This window comes from Saccostrea cucullata, unplaced genomic scaffold (assembly GCF_032062105.1).
Source record: "Saccostrea cucullata isolate Sc308-1 unplaced genomic scaffold, CSIRO_AGI_Scuc_v1 ctg11705, whole genome shotgun sequence".
Classification (NCBI taxonomy): domain Eukaryota; kingdom Metazoa; phylum Mollusca; class Bivalvia; order Ostreida; family Ostreidae; genus Saccostrea; species Saccostrea cuccullata.
This window is the reverse complement of record NW_026922942.1, coordinates 1-20,654: the sequence shown is the minus strand read 5'-3', so window position 1 is coordinate 20,654 and position 20,654 is coordinate 1. Positions and strand designations below refer to the sequence as shown.

Here is a 20,654-nt window from a genome sequence, read left to right as displayed (position 1 = left end):
AATAATAAGCCTTGAAATTCACATTGCTAATGCTCAAATGTTTCGTAAGACAATGCATGATTTAAATGATGCACAATGTCAAGGCTAGAATGTTTGGTACAGCAATGCATGATTTAAATGATGTGGGGACTCTAGTCTTCAGTGTGTCACGGCATTGAGTGGCTCTGCCTTGATGCTGTTGAAGTCTAATCCATTGTCTGTGTCATCGTCAATTTCCCCTATCACCGCTCTGTCAAGAGAAAAGGTAGCATACTGAACACCTAGGATTCTCTCTCTTTTTCTATTACAGAGTATAATATTCCAAAATACAAGTTAGCCAATAACAATTAGATATAGCTATAGATAGAAGACAGTTTATATTTGTACCAATGTAAATTAACTTAAGGAAATTGATAAATAAAATATCAATATTTAATTTTAAGCAGATATTTAAATATCTACAGAAAATTGTATGCTTTTCTTCTCTCTTGATTTTGAACTTAGCGCACAAGATGGACATATAGGGCCTTACTGCAATGGCAAGTTGAAAATGTAAAATGACTTTGATTCACATAACTGCCCAGATGTATGTACAATCCAAGTGTATGTCTTGTTCCATCCCCTATGATGTATTTACATATTACACAATCCAGACTTAGTATGACTTGTTCCACCCTCTGTGAATCACTTACATGTACCGGTAATCTCCCCTGATTAATCCCAGTGTGACTTGCTCCACCCATTGTGACCTACTTTCTGTTACACATTATCTCCAAAGATGGTGTAGAATTCCAAAAGTTTCAAAAACTCCAAATTCCATTACTGACTTGTTTTACCCTCTTTGATGTACTTACACAATATCCTCCATGATGATATATCATCTTGTCTGCCACTTGTGTTTTCTTACACTTTATCTCTCCTGATGATGTACAATCCAGTATCACTTGCTCCACCTCCATGTTTATATATAAATACTTACACATTATCCCCCCTAATGATGTATAATCCCAATATGACTTGTTCCACCCCCTGTGATGTGCTGTACACTCTTTCATGGCTCTCGTCAAGAATTAAGTTTATGGTCTGATCAAAACCTTTCAACGTTCCCTGTAAAGAACCAGAAAATTTTAGACCAGATCTTCAAGACAGGATCATTCTCTTAACTCCTGCATGTCCTGGGAACATTAATTAAAATGAACTTGGAAAATTTGAAGCTGGAAAACATATTCATGTACTAAATTAAGGTGTGTTTGTAAAATATTACATGTATATTTTAAAAATTGTGAAAAAGCAGAGGTACCTTAATTATCTTTTCATTTTATAAATTTTATATTTTACAAATTTATTTATTGTCCCCCGCTTTCGCGAAAGCGAGGGGACATTAAATCTCATTCGTCTGTCTGTCTGTCCGTCTGTCCGTCAGTCGGTCAGTCTGTCAGTCTGTCAGTCTGTCCGTCACAAAAACTTTAACCTTGCCCATAACTTTTGATTTAGTGGAGCTATGACTTTCATATTTCACATGTGTATTCCTTGTGACAAGACCTTTCTTTGGGTACCAACAAATTTGACCTTTTGACCTTGACCTTGGAGTTTGACCCACTTTTACACAAAAATTCCAAACTTTTACTTTGGCCATAACTTTTGAATAGTAGGTACTAGGACTTTTATATTTCACATATGTATTGTTTGTGGCAAGACCTTTCATTGGATAACAACAACCTTGACCTTTTGACCTTGACCTTGGAGATTTACATACTTATGAAAAAAACTTTAACCTTGACCATAACTTTTGAACGGTGAGGACTAAGGCTTTCATACTTCACATATGTAATCCTTGTGAGAAGACCTTTGATTGGATACCAACAATTTTTACCCTTTGACCTTGACCTTGGAGTTTTAACTACATTTTAAAAACTTTAACCTTGGTCACAACTTTTAAACAGTGGATACTAGGACTTTTATATTCTACATATGTATTCGTTGTTTCAAGACATTTCAACGGATACCAACAACCTTGACCTTTTGACCTTGACCTTGGAAATTTACGTACTTATGAAAAAACTTTAACCTTGACCATAACTTTTGAACGGTGAGGGCTAGGGCTTTCCTACTTCACATATGTAATCATTTTGAGAAGACCTTTGATTGGATACCAACAACTTTTACCCTTTGACCTTGACATTGGAGTTTTAACTACTTTTTTAAAAAAAACTTTAACTTTGGTCACAACTTTTGAACGGTAGATACTAGGACTTTTATATTTCACATATGTATTCTTTGTGGCAAGTCCTTTCATTGGATATCAACAACTTTGACCTTTTGACCTTGACCTTAAAGATTTACGTACTTATGAAAAACTTTAACCTTGACCATAACTTTTGAATAGTAAGGGCTAGGGCTTTCATTCTTCAAATATTTAATGCTTGTGAGAAGACCTTTGATTGGATATCAACAACTTTGACCCTTTAATCTTGACCTTGGATTTGACCTACTTTAAAAAAAATTTTACTTAAAAAATTTCCATAACTTTTTAACGGTCTGGATTAGGGTTTTCATCCTTCAAAAAAAAATCAACTTCAATGTTACTTTCTAAATAATTCACATATGATAAGATGTTCAAATTACACACAATATGTCATAAAAAATAACTTCTCACTCAGAAAGACACCGAAAGCGGGGGACCACAATTCTTTGAATTTGCTTGTTGAGTAATATTCTCTATGCATCACTGAATACAGTCTTTTTGTAATAATTATGGACTAGTTTTGATTTGATGCAATTATCAAACGTAAATACTTACTACAATTATTCTTCCATCAGCTGTTACTATGGAAACTGTCCCTATTTAATTAGTTAAGGGCATAATTCAGAATTACATGTATTACACAATAATACACAACGCAAGAACTAAACTGAAATACAGTGGTCTGTTATATTTTGACATGGTGGTAAAAGATCCAGGAGTAAACACCAAGACTCAGGTACTTCGGTCTTGCTATATTAATATATGTTTGTGTAAAAAGAGTAAATTAACATACATGTGTGATGGTTGATATCTTTATTTGAAAATGTATTATAATCAATTTCAGTTAAGTGTGTAGTTTTGCATTACGTCACAACCTATGTTGATATCAAGATAAAAGTAAATGCCTCCTAACTGCAAGCTTTACAACTCGAAGTTTCTTCTAATCCCTGATCGGTTGCTTGTGCAACAGACTATTTCCGTATCAATGTTGATAAGTTGAGTTGACTAATCATGTTTATGCTGGATGCATCTGACGAAAAAAGATTGTGATATGAATGCAAAACTTCACACTAAACTGAAATTAATAATAATTAATATTCCAGTAATTGAGTATTACTTGTGTACATTAAATTGACTGATATTAAATTAGCATAAGTCTATATTTATTAGGGCTGTATCAATATATCGATATATCGATATGTATCGATATTCAAGAAAAATATCGTATCGAAAAATAACTTCCAATACGTATCGGACAGACATTTTTTCTTCAGCTGTTTAAAAGATGGGAATTTAAATCACCAAAGATTTTATTTTACTTTTTTGAATTAAAACCTTAAATAATTGTATAATATGTAAGGAAATAACACAGTTTTTATAATTATTACAAAATACAAAGAAAAATTTATTTGAAGAAGTTGATTTTACTGTCATCAAAAGTTGTAATTGAAGTGTTATTTTTAAAGACAATGAGACAAGAACTTTCAAATGGGTAATAAAACACTTAATTGTTATGAAATGTATGCATTAAAATGATTTAGAAGCCTTTTGTGATGGACTTGTTTCAGAATCCAATATATCGCATATCGCTTTAAAAAATATTGTATCGTATCGTATCGAATTTTTTGGCTCAATACACAGCCCTAATATTTATCATGTACATAAATATACCTTTTAACATTTTGTTAACGTAATACTTATTGTTATATTGATTGTGCGTCACAGTACGTCCCCGCCCGGGTTAGCCCAAGGGTGTTATTACTATAAAGTGGAGCCTCTTTTATCCGAACGATTTGGTTCCTAGTCAATTTGTCCGGATATGTGAAGTGTCCGGATACCTGAATCACCAGTTAAACAAAACAACATAGTATTTAAAAATTCCGTCCCGATGAAAAGTCGTCCGGATACTGAAGCATCTGGATATCTGGGGTCCGGATATCTGAAGGTCCACTGTATATGACTGTTGTAAATTTTAATGGACAGTGTTGATTTTCATATTGAAGACAGTTGACATATTTATAGGAGAGAGAGCAGTCTACATTTGACCTGTTAGCACTGTTGCAGTGTATGGATGTTCTGTTAAATTGTTGTAATCAATAAACGGTTAAAACTGAAAACGATTCCTGTCAATTGATTCGGGACTATTCAGGGCAACCTTCTGTTACACATGTGTGGTAAAGGAAAGATGTCTAGTTGCTTGTGTATATGACAGTTGACTTGTTTTCTTTTTATGTTCCCCAAACGAAGTTGGGGAACATATTGTTTTTACTCTGTTTCTTCTTCTTATTATTATTAGGGTCTTTCGTCTCCAACGGAAGACCCTTCTATTATTCTCTTGTTTCTTTTTCACTATTATTATTATTTTTCTTCGTCCAAATTTTGTGCAGACGATTTCTTAGAGATGCGTGGACGGATTTCTTTGAAATTTTCAGAGATGATGTATCATGATCTAATCCTGATACATTTTTTTTAATTTTTGAAAAATCACTTCCGGTCGGAAGTTATCGACCTTTAATCGAATTTTAAGTGACCATTTTGTCGACACAAAAACTCAAAAACGACAAAAGCTAGAATGTTTTCATTTTTAGGACTGATAGATGACATGTTGCAGTTTTGCACTATACTTTCAAATCTTCCGTCAGTGCTTCCGGTCGATACCGGAAGCGAATTTAAAAAACCACAATTTTTAAACTTTTTTGTTTTCCAATATTTTTCTTTGATATTAAATATCCTAACAGTGAGTCTTTTGCGAATGCAAAATATGCAATTTGTTTTAGAATCAAAAAAGGCAATCTCGAGATTTTCGTATTTAAAAATTTGAAGCGGTGTTTTCAATGGCCGAATGGTTAGTGCGTCGAATTGTCACGCGGGCGATCTGGGTTCGCTCCCGCGAATGTCTGATTTTTTTTAAATCACTTTTTCTGCTAGATTTTTCGTTTTTTACTTCAGAGTCGGACGGAAGACCCCTCGTTGCTCGCAACGAGATCATATCTAGTTAAGGTCTTCCGTCTTCAGCGGAAGACCTTCTTGTTATTCTTCGGTTTCTTTTTCACTTTTTTTCTTACCTATTATTATTCTTTTTTTCTTACCGATTTTGTGCACGCGATTTCTCGAAAACGCCTCGATGGATTTTTATGAAACTTTCAGGACTTATGTAACATTACTTGAACTCGATTCATTTTTTTCCGTTTTGATGACGTCACTTCCGGTCCCGAAATATCGTCGATTTTATGATTACTGAAGTGTCAGGTTGTCCGCGAACGTTCTAAAAAATGGCTATAGATAGAAACGTGAAAATTTCAGGTATGATAGTCCTAAGTCTATAGATGTGCAAAATGCATTTCATTTTTGTCGGAAGTACCACATGTCGGCGCTCGCTATGGCCCGAAAATTGTCAAATCGCGAATTTCAAAATTCTTAACACATTTTCTACAATATCTTTTTACATGAAAATATTTTGATAAAACATATAGAACAAAAGAAGTGTAAAATTCCAAGATCTTTCAAATGATATCTCGAAAAAAGGGCTGGCCCCTAAAATTAAGGGACTGGAGGGGCCGAAAGTTTTTCCTTTATATCTCAAAAAGTATTAAGAATTTGTAATACGTCAAAGAAGCAAAGTTGTTCAAAATGTCAAGCTGAATCTATTAGAGTCAACAAAATACGTCCGGCGTCGTCACTTCCGGCCAAACCGGAAGTAGTCGGAAAACGCGTATTTTTGCCGTTCTTGACAAGTTTTTGGGTAAGATATGTCTCTGTGAGCATAAAAATGAAGTTTTCGTCCGTCGTCGTCACTTCCGGTCAAACCGGAAGTAGCAAAAAATAGCTTATTTTTGCATTAATTAACATAGCTTTAGAGGAGTCAACCCATTTTTAGGTGTTATTTCTCATTTTTGTTCAAAATGAAAGCTACTTCCGGTAAAATAGGACGGAAGACCTACTCGTTGCTTTGCAACGACCTTTGCTCTAGTTAAGGTCTTCCGTCTTCACGGAAGACCTTATAGTGATTCTATTGTTTCTTATTATTATTATTATTAAGGTCTTCCGTCTCCAACGGAAGACCTTCTTGTTATTCTTCGGTTTCTTTTTCCCTATTCTTACCGATTTTGTGCACGCGATTTCTCGTTAACTACTGGGCCGATTCTCATGAAACTTTCACATCTGATAAGTACTGATCTGAACCTTATTGGAAATTTTTTTGGTTGATGACGTCACTTCCGGTCGTCAGTTATCTACAATTTCCTGATTTTAAAATGCAATTTTGTCTGAACTTAGTAGCGAAAACTGCTTAAGATATGAACAGGAGACTTATTTGAGAGGATAGTTCATGACTTATAGCTTTGCAGAATCACCTTTTCGTGTGTCATCAATACTTCCGGTCGCTACCGGAAGTGAATTTAAAAAACGCAATTTTTCAACTTTTATTTTTCAATATTTTTGTTTTTGATATGAATAGAGACCCTCTTGTAGAAGCGAAATATGTAATTTGTTTGAAAATGGAAAAAGCCAATCTCGAGATATTTGCATTTGAAAACGTGAAGCGGCGATCCCAGTGGCTAAATGGTTAGCGCGTTGGATTGTCAAGCGGGCGACCCGGGTTCGATCCCCCGTGTGACCAAAAAATTTTATCATTTTTTCTGCTTGATTTTTAGATATTTTTTAATTTTAGACCATTTGGAACTATATGTAATAAACTTTTAAGCATATATTGCGTAATTAGGGGTCACAAGGGGCCAGAATGTCAAATCTTTAACGCTTTATATCTCGAAAAGGGGGAATATTTTGATAAGCGATACTGAACAAAAGATGACCAGAATAATGTTCTAAACAATATGTATACTTTGTATTTTTGTAAAACGGCCCCATTAAGGACTTGTAGGATTGGCCCCTAAATGTTTCTATGTAGCATATCTCCACAACGAATAGAATTCTCTGAATAAGTATTGAACAAAAAATCTTCCAAATCACAAGACCTTTCATTTGGTATCAGAAAAAAAGGGCTGACCCCTCAAATTAAGGGCTCAGAGGGGCCAAAATCTTTTATGTATAACTCTCCTTTGATGAATATTTTGTTATACATTACTGAAGCAAAAGTATTTATCTTAACGATTGGCAACAATATATGATACAATTTTGATCATATGTTACGTGATTAGGGGTCACAAGGGGCCAGAATATCAAATCTTTGACGCTTTATATCTCGAAAAGGGGGAATATTTTGATAAGCAATATTGAACAAAAGATGATCAGAATAATATTCTAAACAATATGCATACTTTGAATTTTTGTAAAACGGCCCCATTAAGGACTTGTAGGATTGGCCCCTAAATATTTCTATGTAGCATATCTCCACAACGAATAGAAATCTCTGAATAAGTGTTGAACAAAAAAGCTTCAAAATCACAAGACCTTTCATTTGATATCAAGAAAAAAGGGGCTGACCCCTCAAATTAGGGGCTCAGAGGGGCTAACAGTCTTTTATCTATAACTCTCCATTGATCAATATTTTGTTATACATTACTGAAGCAAAAGTATTTATCTTAAAGATTGGCAACAATATATAATACAATTTTGATCATATGTTACGTAATTAGGGGTCACAAGGGGCCAGACTGTCAAATCTTTGACGCTTTATATCTTGAAAAGGGAGAATATTTTGATAAACTATACTGAACAAAAGTTGGTCAGAATAAAATTCTTAACAATATGCATACTTTGAATTTTTGTAAAACGGCCCCATTAAGGACTTGTAGGAGTGGCCCCTAAATATTTCTATTAGCATATCTCCACAACGAATATAAATCTCTGAATAAGTGTTGAACAAAAAAATCCTCAAAATCACAAGACCTTTCATTTAATATAAAAAAAGGGGGCTGACCCCTCAAATTAGGTGCTCAGAGGGCCAAAAGTCTTTTATCTATATCTCTCTAATGATCAATATGTTGTACATTACTAATGCAAAAGTATTAATCTTAACGATTTGCAACAATATATGATACAATTTAGATCACATGTTACGTAATTAGGGGTCACAAGGGGCCAGAATATCAAATCTTTGACTCTTTATATCTCGAAAAGGGGGAATATTTTGATAAGCAATATTGAACAAAAGATGGTCATAATAATATTCTAAACAATATGCATACTTTGAATTTTTGTAAAACGGCCCCATTAAGGACTTGTAGGATTGGCCCCTAAATGTTTCTATGTAGCATATCTCCACAACGAATAGAAATCTCTGAATAAGTGTTGAACAAAAAAGCTTCAAAATCACAAGACCTTTCATTTGATATCAAGAAAAAGGGGCTGACCACTCAAATTAGGGGCTCAGAGGGGCTAACAGTCTTTTATCTATAACTCTCCATTGATCAATATTTTGTTATACATTACTGAAGCAAAAGTATTTATCTTAAAGATTGGCAACAATATATAATACAATTTTGATCATATGTTACGTAATTAGGGGTCACAAGGGGCCAGACTGTCAAATCTTTGACGCTTTATATCTTGAAAAGGGAGAATATTTTGATAAGCAATATTGAACAAAAGATGGTCAGAATAATGTTCTAAACAACATCCATACTTTGAATGTTTGTAAAACGGCCCCATTAAGGACTTGTAGGAGTGGCCCCTAAAAATTTCTATGTAGCATATCTCCACCACGAATAGAAATCTCTGAATAAGTGTTGAACAAAAAAGCTTCAAAATCACAAGACCTTTCATTTGATATCAAGAAAAAGGGGCTGGCCCCCAAATTAGGGGCTCAGAGGTCCAAAAGTCTTTTATCTATAACTCTCTATTGATCAATATTTTGTTATACATTACTGAAGCAAAACTATTTATCTTAACGATTGGCAACAATATATGATACAATTTTGATCATATGTTACGTAATTAGGGGTCACAAGGGGCCAGAATGTCAAATCTTTGACGCTTAATATCTTGAAAAGGGAAAATATTTTGATAAACTATACTGAACAAAAGTTGGTCAGAATAAAATTGTTAACAATATGCATACTTTGAATGTTTGTAAAACGGCCCCATTAAGGACTTGTAGGAGTGGCCCCTAAATATTTCTATTAGCATATCTCCACAACGAATATAAATCTCTGAATAAGTGTTGAACAAAAAAATCTTCAAAATCACAAGACCTTTCATTTAATATAAAAAAGGGGCTGACCCCTCAAATTAGGTGCTCAGAGGGGCCAAAAGTCTTTTATCTATATCTCTCTAATGATCAATATGTTGTTGTACATTACTGATGCAAAAGTATTAATCTTAACGATTTGCAACAGTATATGATACAATTTAGATCACATGTTACGTAATTAGGGGTCATAAGAGGCCAGAATGTCAAATCTTTGACGCTTTATTTCTAGAAAAGGGGGGATATTTAATAAGCAATACTGAACAAAAGTTGGTCATAATAATGTTCTAAACAATATACATACTTTGAATTTTAATAAACTGAACCATTAAAGACTTAAGTGACTCCTAAATATTTCTATGTAGCATATCTCCACAACGAATAGAAATCTCTGAATGAATGTTCAACAAAAATCTTCAAAATCTCAAGACCTTTCATTTGATATCAAGAAAATGGGGCTGACCCCTCAAATTAGGGGTTCAGAGGGTCCAAAAGTCTTTTATCTATAACTCTCTAATGATCAATATTTTTTTGATAAATATCCATCATGAGAAGCACATATATTCATTTTAACGATTAGCCACAATATCTTATAAAATTTTGATCATATGTCATAGAATACGTAAGTGTTTGCGAGGGGCCAAAATGATATATATTTTATGCATTTCATTTGGAAAAGAGGGAACATTTTTATAAGCCATATTGAACAAAATATGCTCAGAATATCGTGATGAAAATCAGAAACTTTAAAATTAATGAAAGAAAACTTAATGTCATTCTCTTTTAATGAATATCTCAGTCAAAATCACATCTCATCTTATCGACAAATTCAACGGAAGACCTACTCGTTGCTCGCAACGGGATCTCATCTAGTTAAGGTCTTCCGTCTTCACGGAAGACCTTATAGTGATTCTATTGTTTCTTATTATTATTATTATTATTTTTCTTATTTTTTTGACTTTCTAATTTTGTGCACGCGATTTCTCGAAGACTACTCGATGGAATTACATGAAATTTTCAGGACAGATGTGTTGTTACATGAATTTATTATATCCGAGAGAAAATTTGGAAACTCACTTCCGGTGCCAAGTTACGGACAATTTCCTGAAATTAAAATGACATTTTGTCCGCGATTAAACTCAAAAACGGTAAAAGATATCAACATGAAATTTTCAAGGATTAAAGATCGTGATATATACCACCCAGGACGCGACTCTTCGTTCGTCGTCGGTACTTCCTGTCGTCAGGAGAAGCGAATTTAAAAAATCGAATTTTCTAACTTTTTTGTTTTTCAATATTTTTTATTAATTTTTGGAATGATAATAGAGACTCTTTGATTAATGCTTACTATGTAAGTTGTTTGGATATTGGTTTGTCTGAACTCTAGATATTAACATTTGAAAATCTGAAGCGGGACCAAGATGGCGGCTCTCTCTGTCAACTCCACCATTTCGCGAGTAGGGGTTTATGGAGGCAGCTGAGCGTTTGATTGAACGATTCTGACATAAGGATACATGAAATGTAAAAAACTACTTCGACTCTAACGTAGTGGTGAAATGGTTGGAGGAGTTACCTCCCGTTACTTGTTTATATTATAATAGATAATCAAAGTAAATATTGTAATTAATTGGTCAATTGACAAAAGAATTATACAAGTTTTATTGATAAATGATGTTCTTTTAGAAAATAATAAAAGTGTTGCCAGAAGAGAGGCAATCTGTAGTATCTTATCAATATGATATCTGATAACTTATGATCATTGATTAAGTTGAGGTACAAGACGGCAGTCCAGCCATTTGGCTTGTGTCTTCACTTTGGTACAGAAACTAATTAGGGTATCTATCAAATGGAATTGTGCAAAGTTGCCGTAGTCAGTGACTAGTTAAAATATAGCTTTGTGACGTTAGCTATATGTTTGTCATTAGGACAGAGAAGCTCTTACAAAGTTAAATAATGTGTAAGTATATTGCAGCTACTTGGCTAGAGTTATATAGGCAACTTGGTAAGCAGTACGACAGCAGGCAGGTGTTAAAGGCTAAATCAAGAGGCACCAGGCAGGTGGTTGTTGACTTATATAGTCAGTTGTATGGTGAGGCAATTGTCATATGGCACCAGGCAGGTGCCGGTATTAACTGAAGATATATAAGTGTACAAAGCACTTAGGTCATTTGATTTAAAGACACCAGGCAGGTGTCATATTATTATCTGTAAATATTGCATTCAATCATATCCCCAGTAAAACTCGGTAATCCGAGCACGGACCTACTGACCGCTCAGGTCCGACACGTTACAGCCGTACGTGGCAATTGAGTGTCAATCTTAAAACTTAATTTCCGTTTCACTGCTTAAGTGTAACTGGGCTAGATACGATATGTAATGTGTATAATGTGTTACATATACTTTCTTAACGTCGAAATAAAATAAAGGCGCTAAGAATGTTTTATTTTTAAAATTTAATTGAAGCTATCATACCTATTTAATAGATCAGTCCAAAGAAAAGGCGCGAATATTTACTCGTGGCGTTTGGCGCTAAATTATGAATGTATTTTTTTTTTTATAATTCTTAGACAGGTGAACTGTTGCAAAAGTATACACAAGTATGTTTAGAGCAGTACTCTCAATAGCTAAATGGTTTGCGCGTTGGGGATAAAAATAAAAAAAAAGGGGGGGGGGAAGAGTATTCACGTTGGCGACCTGGGTTCAATCCTCCTTGTGACCAAATTTTTGAATCACTTTTCAGCTTGATTTTACGAGGGTTTTTTTTTTCCTGAATCGGACGGAAGACCTCTCGTTGCTCGCAACGAGATCGAATCTAGTTATTATTATTATTATTCTTTTTTTTTAGACAACATTTTGTGCAGGCGATTTCTCGTAAACTATTCGGTGGATTTCAATGAAAATTTCAGGAATTATAGGTCATTATATGAATTTTATATAAAATTCCGTTTGTTGGAAAATTCGGTACCAGTGCCAAGTTATGGGCAATTTCCTGATTTAAAAATGCGATTTTGTCTTCGAGTGTTCTCGAAAATGGCTAAAGATATTAACTGGAGACTTATTAGAGATGATAGACCATGACTTATAGATGTGCAATTTTGCCTTCGTTTGCGTCGTCAGTACTTCCGGTTGCTACAGGAAGTGAATTCAAAATGTGCACTTTTTCATCTTTTTTTGTTTTTTAATATTTTTCCTTGATATAATTAATGTTAATGGAGACCCTACTGGAAAGGCCAAATATATAATTTATTTTAGAATTGATCAATCCACACACTAGATATTCGCATTTAAAAATCTGAAGCGTGTCCAAGATGGCGGGGCGTCTCCGTGAACTCCGGCATTAAGCAAGTCGGGTTCTAGAAGGTCAGCTGAGCGTTTAGATGAACGAAACTTCTACCAAAAAGATTTATGAAATGTAAAGGATTCTTTAGATTGCTACATCGAAGTTACGTTGCATTGAGTATTGTTTTAATATGAGTTTTCCTCAAACGTCTATTGAAATTGCTTTTGTGTGCATCTCAAAGTAGAATACAACATGACTACAAGTGGAAATACGATGACAACAATCTTTTGTTTTGCACCAGGGAAAACTTATCCTAAACTCTGGTTATAAGTAATAGCTTTTCAAGAAACTTGCCTGACTTAATATTCACTATGTTTCTGAAGTATTACTTGACTTCTGTTTATTTTTCCACGCAGGCTTGAGACATATTAAATGAATAGAAAAGTCAAAAATAAGAAAAACATTTTTTTAAAAGATTGTTTATTAAAGGTTATACCGGGTATAAATATTCTTGTAATAAATGGAAGTTATTGAACTTAAATAGTATCACATTCCTTGACCGTCAGTAAAACATTTCAGTCTTTTCATGAACGTGTAACTCATCTCCTCTTTGGGGGAAAACAGGATACAAAATTCGTGGAAAACACTTTAGTGTTACTTTGCCGTATATGATATTATATTTGTATAATGTGATAATTAAAATATACTTTCTAACGCTCGAAATTCCGGTTATAAGAACATACATTTCTAATTTTCATTGAAGCTATCAAATCCATCAAATAGATCAAATATTTCAAAGGAATAGCGTTAAGAACTACTTGTGACGTTTCGCATGAAATAATGTATCGTGACCCGACTTAAGTAGTAGACAAATGGTGACAAGAGTGTAGAAATATATAACATTAGCATGCCTGTTTATGGAGTTGCATGGAATAAAAAGTTGAATACATATCGAAAAAAAGGAAAGAAAACAGTATCATCTGTTCATCACTAATAGATTATCTACCTAAAAGTTACTGTTAAAACTCAAGTAACAGATTCCGATGTGATCATCTTGAGCAAAGTTTAGCAAGCTGGCTGTCATTTTACAATTCCAAACTGAATTTTAAAAAAAATGTAATGTATGTTGGAATCAAAATAAGCAATCTCGCGATATTCGAATGTTAAATTTGAAGCGGGTTCCCAAAGGTGTAATGGGTACCGCAATGGATTTTCACGTTGGCGACCCGTGTTCGGTCCCCCGTGTGTCCGATTTTTAATATCACTTTTTCAGTTTGATTTTACGTTTTTTTTTTTTCTGAATCGGACGGGAGACCTCTCGTTGCTCGCAACGAGTTTCGTTTCTAGTTAAGGTCTTCCGTCTCCAACGGAAGACCTTCTTGTTATTCTTCGGTTTCTTTTTCCCTATTATTATTATTCTTACCAATTTTGTGCACGCGATTTCTCGTAAACTACTGGGCCGATTCTCATGAGACTTTCACATCTGATAGGTACTGATCTGAACCTTATTGGAAATTTTTTTTGTTGATGACGTCACTTCCGGTCTTGAGTTATTTACAATTTCCTGATTTTAAAATGCAATTTTGTCTGAACTTAGCAGCGAAAACTGCTTAAGATATGAAGAGGAGACTTATTTGAGATGATAGTTTATGACTTAAAGCTTTGCAGAATCACCTTTACGTGTGTCAGCAATACTTCCGGTCGCTACCGGAAGTGATTTTAAAAAACGCAATTTTTCAACTTTTGTTTTTTAATATTTTTGTTTTTTGATGTGAATAGAGACCCTTTTGTAGAAGCAAAGTATGTAATTTGTTTGAAAATGGAAAAAGCCAATCTCGAGATATTTGCATTTGAAAACGCGAAGCGGCGATCCCAATGGCTGAATGATTAGCGTGCTGGATTGTCACGCGGGCGACCCGGGTTCGATCCCACGTGTAACCAAAAAATTTTATCATTTTTTCTGCTTGATTTTTCATAATTTTTTAATTTTAGACCATTTGGAACAATATATTATAAACTTTTAAGCATATCTTGCGTAATTAGGGGTCACAAGGGGCCAGAATGTCAAATCTTTGACGCTTTATATCTTGAAAAGGGCGAATAATTTGATAGGCAATATTGAACAAAAGATGACCAGAATAATGTTCTAAACAATATCCATACTTTGAATTTTTGCGAAACGGCCCCATTAAGGACTCGTAAGAGTGGCCCCGAAATATTTCAATTTAGCATATCTCCACAACGAGTAGAAATCTCTGAATAAATGTTGAACAAAAAATTTTGAAAATCACAAGACCTTTCATTTGATATCAAGAAAAAGGGGCTGACCCCTCAAATTAAGGGCTCAGAGGGACCAAAAGTCTTTTTTCTACAACTCTCTAATGATCAAGATTTTGTTATACAGTACTGAAGCAAAAGTGTTTAACTTAACAATTTGCAACAATATATGATACAATTTTGATCATATGTTACGTAATTAGGGGTCAGAAGGGGCCAGAATATCAAATTTCTTATGCTTTATATATCGAAAAGGGGGAATATTTTGATAAGCAATATTGAACAAAAGTTGGTCAGAATAATGTTCTAAACATTATGCATACTTTGAATTTTTGTAAAACGGCCCCATTAAGGACTTGTAGGAGTGGCCCCTTAATATTTCCATTTAGCATATCTCCACAACGAATAGAAATCTCTGAAAAATGTAGAACAAAAAAACTTCAAAATCACACAACCTGTCATTTGATATTTAGAAAATGGGGCTGACCCCTCAAATTAGGGGCTCAGAGGGGCCAAAAGTCTTTCATCGATGACTCTCTAATGATCAATATTTTGTAATACATTACTGAAGCAAAAGTGTTCAACTTAACGATTTGCAACAATATATGATACAATTTTGATCATATGTTACGTAATTAGGGGTCAGAAGGGGCCAGACTATCAAATCTTTGATGTTTTATATATCGAAAAGGGGGAATATTTTGATAAGCAATATTGAACAAAAGATGGTCAGAATAATGTTCTAAACAACATGCATACTTTCAATTTTTGTGAAACGGCCCCATTAAGGACTTGAAGGAGTGACCCCTTAATATTTCCATTTAGCATATCTCCACAACGAATAGAAATCTCTGAATAAGTATTAAACAAAAAATTTTCAAAATCACAAGACCTTTCATTCGATATCAAGAAAAAGGGGCTGACACCTCAAAATAGGGGCTCAGAGGGGCCAAAAGTCTTTTATCTATAACTCTCTAATGATCAATATTTTGTAATACATTACTGAAGCAAAAGTATTTATCCTAACAATTTGCAACAATATATGATACAATTTTGATCATATGTTACGTAATTAGGGGTCACAAGGGGCGAGAATGTCAAATCTTTGACGCTTTATATCTCGAAAAGGGGGAATATTTTGATAAGCAATATTGAACAAAAGATGACCAGAATAATGTTCTAAACAATATGCATACTTTGAATTTTTGTAAAACGGACCCATTAAGGACTTGTAGGAGTGGCCCCTAAATATTTCCATGTAGCATATCTCCACAACGAATAGAAATCTCTGAATAAGTATTGAACAAAATATCTTCAAAACCACAAGACCTTTCATTTAATATCAAGAAAATAGGGCTGACCCCTCAAATTAGGGGCTCAGAGGGGCCAAGTCTTTTATCTATAACTCTCTAATGATCAAGATTTTGTTACACATTACTGAAGCAAAAGTATTAATCTTAACGATTTGCAACAATATATGATGCAATTTTGATCAAATGTTACGTAATTAGGGGTCACAAGGGGCCAGAATGTCAAATCTTTTACGCTTTATATCTCGAAAAGGGGGAATATTTTGATAAGCAATATTGAACAAAAGATGGCATGAATAATGTTCTAAACAATATGCATACTTTGAATTTTTGTAAAACAGCCCTCGTTAAGGACTTGTGGGGGTGGCCCTTAAATATTTATATGAAGCATATCTTCAGAAGGGAAAAGAAATTTCTGAATAAGTGTTGAACATAAAGGCTTTGAAATCACAAGACTTTTCATTTGGTATCAAGAAAAAGGGGCTGACTCATTAGATAAGGGGTTTAAAAGGGGCCAAAGTCTTGCATCTCTACCTCTTCAATGATCAATATTTTGTGATACATTACAGAAGAAAAGATATTCATCTTAACGATTTGCAACAATATATTATAAAATTTTGGTCATATCTTACGTAATAAGGGGTTGCTAGAGGCTAAAATGCTATATCTTTATGCTTTATGTCTCGAAAAGAGGGAGTATTTTTATAAGCCATATTAAACAAAAGATGCTCAGAATATCGTCATAAAAATCAGAAACTTGAAATTTTATGAAGGAAAACTAAATGACATTATCCTTTAACGAATATCTCAGTCAAAATCACATCTCATCTTATCGCTAAATTCAACGGAAGACCTACTCGTTGCTCGCAACGAGATCTCATCTAGTTAAGGTCTTCCGTCTTCAGCGGAAGACCTTACTGTTATTCTTAGGTTTCTTTTCCACAGTTTTTATTATTTTTTTTCTTACATATTTTGTGCACGCGAGTTCTCGAAAACGGCTTGATCGATTTTCATGAAACTTTCAGGACTGATAGAACATCACAAAATCTAGGTATATATTTTTTTGTTTTGATGACGTCACTTCCGGTTTCGAGATTTCTTCGATTTTGTTATTTTTAAAGGGTCACTTTGTCCGGCAATGTTCTCGAAAACCATTGAAGATAGAAGTGTGAAAATTTCAGGGATGCTAGAGCAACCTTTGGGGAAGTGCCTTTTGTATATCACAACTACCGGAAGTACGAAGCGCCGACGCTCTCAATGGCCCGAAAATAGTCCTATCAAGAATTTCAAAATTTTTAACACCTTTTCTACGATAACTTTTTACCTAGAAATATTTTGTTAAGACATGTAGAACAAGAGTAGTGTAAAATTACACGATCTATCAACTGATATCTCCAAAAAAGGGCTGGCCCCTAAAATTAAGGGCCTAGAGGGGCCGAAAGTTTTTCCTTCATATCTCAAAAAGTATTGAGAATTTGTAATACATCAAAGAAGCAAAGTTGTTTAAAATGTCAAGCTCAATCTATTGGAGTCGTCAAAAAACGTCCAGAGTCGTCACTTCCGGCCAAACCGGAAGTAGTCGGAAAACGCCTATTTTTGCGGTTCTTGACAAGTTTTGAGGTAACATATGTCTCTGGGAGCTTAAAAATTAATTTTCCGTCCGTCGTCGTCACTTCCGGTCAAACCGGAAGTAGCAAAAATGGTTTATTTTTGCATTGATTAACTTAGCTTCAGAGGATTCAAAGCATTTTTGGGCGTTATTTCTCATTTTTATTAAAAATGAAAGCTACTTCCGGTCAAACAAGACGAAAGACCTACTCGTTGCTTTGCAACGAGCTTTGCTCTAGTTATTATTATTTTTCTTCTCAGGAAAATTTTGTCCGCGAATGATCTTGTAAAGTACACATCCGATTAAGGGGAAACCTTTTTAGGGTAAGTGGGCATGTTATGTAGATTTGCGGAACGAAGGTCATTTTGCGCGCACGTGCTTGCAAGAGCGTGCACGTGCAACACGTGAAATGACCAATATACTTGAAATTGCCGTAACTTTTACATTTTTCGATGTAATGCTTTGATATTTAGAATATATAGACATATTATAAATGTAGGTAAGATGACATTGTCAACATGCCATTTTGTGTGCACGTGCTTGCAAGAGCGCACACGAGCAACACGTGAAATGACCGATTTAATTGATATCGGCATAAATTTTTACCTTTTTGATGAAATGCTTTGAAACTCATAATATAAGGATATAGTAGTAGCATAGACAATATGACATGATCAAAATAGCAAGATCTCACGCGCATGCACGTGCGCTTCGCTCTGATCGGCTGAAACTAAAATCTCAATATCTTTCTTGTTTTTTGATGAAATCCTTTGAAATTTTGAACATAGCCATGCATTATGATATCCTACAACATGATATATAACAATTTTCATGAAAACACGTGCATGCACGTGCGCTGTAATCTGATTGGCTGAAACTTTAAACAGCTATAACTCCCTTGGTTTTCAACCAAACAGGATGGGATTTGGAATATAGATAGATATAATAGACTTCTACAAGAAGGTTTGATCACAGTGCACATCCATACGTGCGTGAACGTACGCTGCAATCTGATTGGCTGAAACTTTAATCAGCTATAACTCCCTTGGTTTTCAACCAAACGGAGTTGTATTTAGAACATAGATAGATGTAATGGACTTCTACAAGAAGGTATGTCACCATGCTCATGTATGCACGTGCGTGCACGTGAAATGAGTAAAATCAAAAATACAATTGAATGAGCGTATTTTTAATACTTTTGGATTAAATACTTTTATATTTAGTATATAAAAGTATATAGATTGTGTAGACAAGATGATATAGTCAATACGCACATGAATTCACATGCGCACGCGTACAATGCTAAAATTTGAATGAACTTGGTACCCTTTTCGGTAAACATTGTTAAAGTCTCAAATGCATAAAGTTTGTCTTATTTAATGAAGCTTACAGTGAATATGGCACCAAAAGGGAAATGGGGAGCGTTTGGGGAACATCTGTAACGGTCCCCGTTACAATTAGCACTAGTTTTAATTAGTAACATTGCTCTTCACTTAGTCATGCACCAGACTTCTCAAAACATTAACATTTTATTGTAAATTGCAGTCTTCACATTGTACAAATATTCATACATTCTAGAGGCATTCTGGTATATCTTGCATGTACCGTCAGTAATCTCAGAACTATTTTTTTAAAAATTACCCTTGCATTTCATTTGATGTCTCAAAAATTTATTAAAATTAAGCATATTAATAAGCATAGCAATGATGTTTGTTTTGTTTTTTTTATTTCAATATTTGGACTAGTACTTTAGTGAAAGACTGGTGAATTCTACAAGTTTTATCATGTTCATAGTTCTTGAATGTTTAGAGAAAATTTAAACCCTTGTCTCTATACCAGTGCTAATAAAAGGACTCAGTGTAGTGACCATCACAGTGAAATATCAACACTGATAAACAGATAAAGGATTCAACCTGACGCACTCCATTTTTAAAATGGCCTTAATAATGATCATAGAAACATTGTGATTCATCAATAAATAACTTAATCAAACAAATCAGAAGGATACGGTTAACATAAGACTCCAGCGCCGAGGACATACTGCTTTGCTGGAAACGCTTTCAAAACGAACACAAAAGTACGAGTTATCTTCTCCTTTTCTGAGGAGGGAGAAGCAAGTATTGATCAATCGAGGGACCTATAATTACACAAAAATAAGACTTATTTTTGGCATTGATGGAAATGAAAATGCTATTAAAATGTAAAACATATGATTCTTAATTAGCTATATTAATGAAACGAGCAATTTTAAAGTATATTTTACATTATGACTGTGTAACAATTAGAAAAAATTAAAAGCAATAACACACCCCTTCACTGCACATGCGCGAGAGAAAGAAAAATGTCTGCGCCCTTGAAAATGTGAGCCTACTCAGAGTTCTGCTAGAAAATAAGAAATACTGGAAGCCAGTGGAAGGAACAACATGGCAGCGTTGTTTCTCAAACAGACATCATGTTTACTGAATGCAGTCAGTGAAAATCTTAAAAGCATAATGTGTTGTTCAGAAAGGTAATTAGAAGCACAGGAGTTCGAAATTTTATCAACAAAGTCAATAGAAATCACTCGATTGACCAAGCCATGAGCTACGCATAGCTCATGGCTTGCTCAAATTAGTCAATCGAGTGATTCTATTGACTTTATTGATAAAATTTCGAACTCCTGTGATTAGAAGTGAATATTTAATAATTTATTCAACCAATTTTGGCCCACAGTGGAGCATGATAAGATGCACAGAATCAGTAATTGAGTAAATCTAATAATTAATTGAAAGCAAAACTTTGACCAGGGATGTAATTACATGAGAAAA

At 34.2% G+C, this 20,654-nt stretch overlaps 1 protein-coding gene across 1 annotated transcript; it reads right to left on the bottom strand.

Annotated features, from left to right (window-relative positions):
- Nucleotides 1-6: 6 nt before the first annotated feature.
- On the bottom strand, nt 7-19,977 carry LOC134262846 (U6 snRNA-associated Sm-like protein LSm8). Its single transcript, XM_062745173.1, has 4 exons — nt 19,856-19,977; nt 2,780-2,820; nt 959-1,086; nt 7-229 (listed from the first exon to the last, which is right to left on the bottom strand). Exons 1-4 carry the CDS (start codon nt 19,884-19,886, stop codon nt 139-141), a joined length of 291 nt encoding a protein of 96 aa, XP_062601157.1. The 5' UTR covers nt 19,887-19,977; the 3' UTR covers nt 7-138.
- Nucleotides 19,978-20,654: the final 677 nt, after the last annotated feature.

Bases quoted from the DNA above. Each gene is read 5' to 3' on its own strand.
- LOC134262846 (XM_062745173.1), bottom strand. From the start codon at position 19,886: ATGTCCTCGGCGCTGGAGTCTTATGTTAACC. The intron at 1,087-2,779 runs GTAAGTATTTAC...GGTTCTTTACAG, and splicing joins CTGATGGAAGAATAATTGTA to GGAACGTTGAAAGGTTTTGA. The intron at 230-958 runs GTAAGTATTTAT...TTCTCTTGACAG, and splicing joins ATCATTAGGGGGGATAATGT to AGCGGTGATAGGGGAAATTG.